This window comes from Nematolebias whitei, chromosome 7, assembly GCF_014905685.2.
Source record: "Nematolebias whitei isolate Nwh7 chromosome 7, NemWhi1, whole genome shotgun sequence".
NCBI lineage: Eukaryota > Metazoa > Chordata > Actinopteri > Cyprinodontiformes > Rivulidae > Nematolebias > Nematolebias whitei.
Genome location: NC_056504.1, coordinates 8,503,266 through 8,509,718, shown reverse-complemented (window position 1 = coordinate 8,509,718; position 6,453 = coordinate 8,503,266). Strand labels below are relative to the sequence as shown.

Genomic DNA, 6,453 nt, shown 5'->3' with positions numbered 1-6,453 from the left:
TGGTTTGTGTTGATAAAAGAAAAATGACAGTAGACCTAAAATAGTCTAAATAAATTCAATGAATAATAAGTTAAATGTGTTAACTTGGCACACTCTCATCTTGGCAAGGAAGCTAATAAAGCTATTTCGTAAAATCCTGGATCTAATTACTATAAAGTGGTTCTCTGATTTTTGTACGTTACAGCTTTAAAAATATACCAGATGTTGTATACCAGAACGTTTTTTTTCTTACGTTGGGCTTTAATGCATGTGCTTGCATGAGATGAAGCCATTACACATCCATACCTTTTTTGACTAAAATAGTAAAATACGCCCTGGACACCAACCAACAGCACTGACTACACCTGTGCTATTTGTTACTGGCACACACTATATTTATTTATATTGTGATACGACAGAAACATGCTGTCAGTGAACTAGCTGTTATTTTCTCCTCTGTTTATATGTGTCTTCCTCTCTCTCCACTTCTTTCATGCTAATTAAAAAGCCAAATCAGGAGTTTAACTGTGCACACTGTGACATTCTCCAGATTAATCCTCGTTTTAGCCCCCTTTTCCCCATTACTCTCTTTCCTCTCCTGACTCCAAGTATAAAGCAACTCCAAAATCTTTTTTCCCCAAACACATAGAATTATTCACGTGTGCTATTTACATAATTTGGTATTTACATAATTGATTTCCAAGCAAGCGTTCCACACTATGTGAGGTGGTACTGCAGACCTAAAGGTCTCGTACTGTCATTCACGCATAAATTCACAGACTCGCATGCACACATGGTTTCATTGTCACACCGCTTTTTTTTTCCTTTCCCGTTTTCCTCTCCAACAGAGACGTAGATAGAAACACACTGTGTTGCTGGATGGTTAAGATTTCAAGTCTAAATCAAGCATGAAGCGTTGCCAAGCTGGTGCATCTGGTGACCTGTTTGATACATGCAGCAAACATTCAGCTAAGCATAAAATATCAAATGGAATGAGATCCATGAAATTAATGTGGTTATATTGAAGAAGCATACTTAATTTTTCTAAGCTGATAAATACTTGCCCCATTTCACTTAAAAATTAGTTTTGTAGATATAGGCCATTTCTTGTTCTAATATGATACGCACACATTATTCTGTGGCTGGACCCCAGCTTTCATTTAGCATGCTGAAGAAGTAGAATGTATTGAAAGGTTATTTGGCAGTGAGAAAGCTTGGCTTGGTGTTAATGATGAACATGATTCATTGTCAGTAATTAAATTTTGTTGTATCTGAAATATAATCCACGTCTTCCATTATCTTTACTCGCTTCTTCCTTTTCGGTTTGCGGGGTTCACTGGTGCCCATATCCTGCAGTCACTGTGTGAGAGGTGTGGGACACCCTGGACAGGTCTCCAGTCCATCACAGAGACACAGAGAGACAAATGAGACAAACAACCATTCACAGTCTCACTCACACCTAGAGACAGTTTAGTTATCAATCGGCCTAAAATTTTATTTATTTTTATTTACCCTTTATTTATACGCTCAATGAGTCACGAGAACTCATTTTCAAGAGAGACCTGTTTTTTGGGAGGTGGTGGGGGTTAAGGGCCTTGCTCAAGGGCCCAGAGTGGAGCAAACGAGGGTGGAGGCAGGTGTGTGTTTCACCTTTAGAGTTACCAGTCAGTCTAACATGCATGTTTTTGGTCTGTGGGAGGAAACCGGAGCACCTGGAGAAAACCCACGCATGCACGGAGAGAACATGCAAACTCCACCCGGAAAGGCCCCTGGACTGGGGTTTGAACCAAGGACCTGCTCGCTGAGAGGCAGCAGCTCTACCAGTTGCGCCACCGTGCTGCGCAAAAAAAAAAATGCCCAGGACATAAAAACAAGACTTAAGAGACAAAAAACCCCAACTATTCTCATATTTGACCCTTTACCACAGACACGGAATTTTAAGTGTCAAGTTCATTAGATTTTTTTTTTTTTTTTAATTTTTAAATTATTTTTTCATTCATTTAAAAGAAATAAAAGAAACAAAACAAATTAATCAAAAACAAAAACAAAAAAACATTGAATGAAAAGGGTGCAGAAAGAAGAAGAAAATTATTATATCGGCCCCTTATTATTATACAAAGACAACTGCAGATAATCATAAAAAACGTACAAATTGAGAATAACAAGTGAAAGAAATTTGTATTAAAAAACGAAACGAAAACAGCTAGGTTGTAAAGTGATGTAGAAAACTAAAAACAAGAACATGTCTGCATTGGTTTTTGCCAGGAACTTAACAGATGTTCGACGCCACCTAGGGAGGTCAAGGTCGAGAGCTTCAGATCTTTTTGCAAGATATTCCAGGAAACAGGAGCGGAGTAGGAGAAGTCCATTTGGCCCAGTTCAGTCTGCACTGAGGGAACACTGCACGTAATAATTCATTCAACCTTTATTTAGACAGGTAATCCCATTGAGCCTCCAGGACTCATTTACAAGAGAGACCTGATTAATGTTCTGAGAGCGCACGCTGTAGCTGCACTCACGCAGTGACCTGTAGGAGATGTATGCATACCATATGTATTATAATCTTCATGGAGCATGGCCTGAGGAAAGGAGGTATGGATGGCAACTTTGATGAACATGTTTTTGTCAGCATAACCTCATCTGGGTGTGTTGAAAATGATTGTTTCTATAGTCATTTTATAGGAGGAGAAAACATTTATGCTATTGTTGCCTGAAGTGGACTCATTTGCACATGTGTCAAAATTTCCAGTTTGCATGATCTTATTTTTCCTTAAGTCACTTCAAAAACCAAAATCTGTAGCTCCGCTCCTCAGTGTTTGTATTTTACAAGCAGATAGATGGATGGATGGATGGATAATGGATGGATAATGGATGGATAATGGATGGATAATAGATGGATAGATAGATACTTCATTAATCCCAGGGGCATTTTCAAGGCATCCAGTAGTAGCATGTTCTAATGATACTGAAAAAAAAAACCCACATACGAAATAGTAATAATAAATAAAAGAAGCAGAAAAAATACAATAAGAATATAATACAATACAAAACACAATAAATACGATAAGGTTCAGCCATACCAATACTTTAGTATGACAATTAGGGCTGCACAACATTAGAAAAACTTGCAAAGGGCAATAGTATCGCAATATTGCAATAACAAACTCAATTGCTAGAAACCCACATTTTTTTCTAATTGATTGACTATTGTAAATATATTAGCATATAGAACATTAGTGCATGATATTCAAAACATTATTTGTAATTTATTGCAGACCAAGCAGTTTTTGGGATCTTAATAATGCACTCACTGATATTGCAATGACAAGAAATTAGCAATAAATTGTGCAGCCTTACGTTAAGACAACATGTTTAATTAGTTTAAAAATCCTAAAAAGCCTAACTGCAGAAACAGTTTTTTTGTTGTTGTTGTTTTTTTACTTGCTCAGTTAATTCAGACTTAATTTTTACGTTGAGGCTGCTGACCGTTGGTCATCAGGGAGTGGAGCCACAAAAACAGCGGGTTGATGTACCTGAAATTCCACTGTTCGCTTTAGCCCACTGGCTTTCTCAAACTGCCTTTGTGTGTGTGTGTGTGTGTTTATATCTGTGTCTGCATCACAACAAGCCCCTTCACCCATGCCTTTCGTCTATGGAAATGGGACCTTCACACTTCTGTGAGCAATCTGTAGGGGTCCACAACATACACACACACGCACACATGCACATCCAGACATTCAGTTTTGGACGAGTGACTGAAGAGCCGGGAAGTTTAACAGATGGCATCGGCTGTATTCGTTACACAGATTACTTAAAACCCCACATACCCATCTCTGCAGCCACTGGCTTTGTGAGTTCACTTCATTTAACTGAATGGTGTTTTTATGAGGCATAGCAACATTAGAGCCACCAACTGATTTAATCTGTCCCTCTCTGTTCTGTATCTAATACCAGATTGGGAGCATTTAGTTGGAAAGTCAGACTGTGGCATTGTACATGTCTGAACGCTGTTTAATTTGGTGGTGTAGCATGTGTTGCGATATTTAATTGACCTGCATGACTGTGTGTGTTGGATGCAGCTATAAAATCTTATAAGTACAGATTATAAGCAGCTACTCCTCAGTTCTGGCTGATGCAATGAGAGCTGTTGTAAAATGAGCAATAATCACAAAGAACATTCCCTTTTTGTAACGTAAGAATACATTTAAATTTAATTATCCAACTTTAAAATTTTAGCCTATCTTTTTGTTATTAGTAAATCTTTATTTTGAATTATATTTAATGAAGACCATAGTTTTCACAATGAACTTAATAATTAATAGAAATTATATGTTACGACATAACAAAAGGTGTTTATAGGTGTTTTCCGATTGCAGGGGACCACTTTACTGCTCTTATAACCATTTAAGGTAGTTCACCCTTTTATTTTACACTGATGTGACCATTCCTAATCCCTAAAACTGCATTTATTGGGTTTATTTTAGTCCCTGCTTCAAGGTAGGCATTTTATTACTTCAACGGGGACTCTTAAGTGACATAAAGAGATGTGATTGGTCCATACATAAACGGTCATTGATTGACCAAGCAAGTTGAAAGCTCTTCCAGCACTTCCAACATTTTTCAGTCAGGTCATCTGGACAGTTTCTTTTTTTGTGCTGAAACGTTTCGCCTTCGATCCAGAAGGCTTCATCAGTCAAAGAAACACACAACAAAACTGATTCTTCCCACAACAGCTTCCTCCAAAGTGGAACAAACCAGTTTTTATCACAACCACCACAGCTTATGATAATTATTTTTTTAATAGGATAATTGCATACATTTTACCAATTAAACTCATCAAATTTTTTGCTTTATATATAACAGTGTTAAACATCCATCCATTATCTTTTACCCGCTTCTTTCTTTATGGGTCACGGGGGTCACTGGTGCCCATATCCAACAGTCACTGTGTGAGAGGTGGGGGACACCCTGGACATGTCTCCAGTCCATCACAGGGACACATAGAGACAAACGAGACAAACAAACATTCACTCTCTCACTCACACCTAGAGACAATTTGGAGTTACCAATCAGCCTAACATGCATGCTTTTGGTCTGTGGGAGGAAACCAGAGAAAACCCACGCATGCACAGAGAGAACATGTAAACTCCACCCAGAAAGGTCTCCTGCCAGGATTCAATCCAACGACCTTCTTGCTGAGAGGCCACAGCTCTACCAAGTGAACCACCGTGCCGCCCAGTGTTAAATATTTTTAATGAAATTCTAATCTCATCAAATACTGACACTTTGTCAGGACCATGGAAGGTGTTGGGCAGCTATAAATCTACACCATGCTGATGATAAACTGGGTGTTGTAATTTATAAACCTAACCAAATACACCTAAAGATAATTGCAGCTGAAAATTGTGTCCACACAGAGCTCACAGCAAACCTGAATAATAATAATAGTCAAAAAATCGTCTCACAGTGGAGTCAAACTCGAGTTTGTTGCTATAACAGCATAGCTTGAAGGCCGACAACATGGATTTTTTTGTTAGTGCCACTATGATCAGGATGATTTCTTGACAGTCTAGCGGCACTGCAAGTTAATGGTAAACAAGTTTCATCCAAAATAAATAAACTGCTCATCCAAACAGCTTCACACTCGACTCTACTCTTCCTTCGGGTTCTAGTTCTATGAAACATGCTACATTTCAAGTACCGTAGATAAGATGAGGGGTTTTTACACCTGGGGGAAAAATAGGCAGGTGTACAAAGCCAGATTATTTTTAGATGTCTTCTTGGTATATTTTTACCTCACCTGCCTTCTTTACATCCATAATATACTTGTTCAGATTCTTCATTGACTTGCTAATGTTCCTTCCAACTTCCTCTATCCTTTTAATTTCTACTGTCTCACTAAACACTGTTCTTTTCCGTTTCCTAGCCAGCAGATTTGGATGCATGGGTAAGCAGCAGTGATACTGCCTTTTTACTTTTTGCTTTTTCTTCTCTCTTTTCAGTTTTTCTGCTCTATTCAAATGTCATGTTTTCATTGTGCTTTAAAGCAAGACTGCAAGTGTGCTTCCACCATCATTTCACACAACAACACTTTGGGAGGTATTCAGCTAGAAAATTACACATCATCTGTGCTTCTGGCAGGAGTGATTTTACATGCAAACACACATATACACCCAACCTCTTAGCATCAAACCGCCGCTGTAGAAAGAAAAGGTGCAGTGAAGGCACTATAAGTATTTTCAGATGTGCTCTTCAGTGATGTGTGTGTCTGTAAAATTAGGATGAGAATATACTGGATTATAGTAAATGTAATGTCAATCTGTGTAAGTGGGCTTGTCTGAATGTTTGTCATTAAAGTACAGAAGATGACCCAATCAGTGATGGAACATTGTTCTGTCTGAACTAGAGCCTGACCGATATATCAGTCAGGACGATATTTTAGGACGATATTTTAGGACGATATTTTAGGACGAT

At 38.2% G+C, this 6,453-nt stretch overlaps 1 protein-coding gene across 2 annotated transcripts in view; it reads left to right on the top strand.

The window, feature by feature from the left end:
- Window positions 1-6,453, top strand: part of LOC119412237 (MICOS complex subunit mic25a) — an 83,720-nt gene that overhangs the window by 21,173 nt on the left and 56,094 nt on the right. Inside the window, exon 5 of one of the 2 annotated variants that reach the window (XM_037679219.1) lies at window positions 5,906-5,926. The exons of the other annotated variant lie outside the window; for it this stretch is intronic. Coding sequence (XP_037535147.1) covers window positions 5,906-5,926 — 21 coding nt within the window. The remainder of the gene's footprint in view (window positions 1-5,905; window positions 5,927-6,453) is intronic. 2 annotated transcript variants of the gene reach the window in all.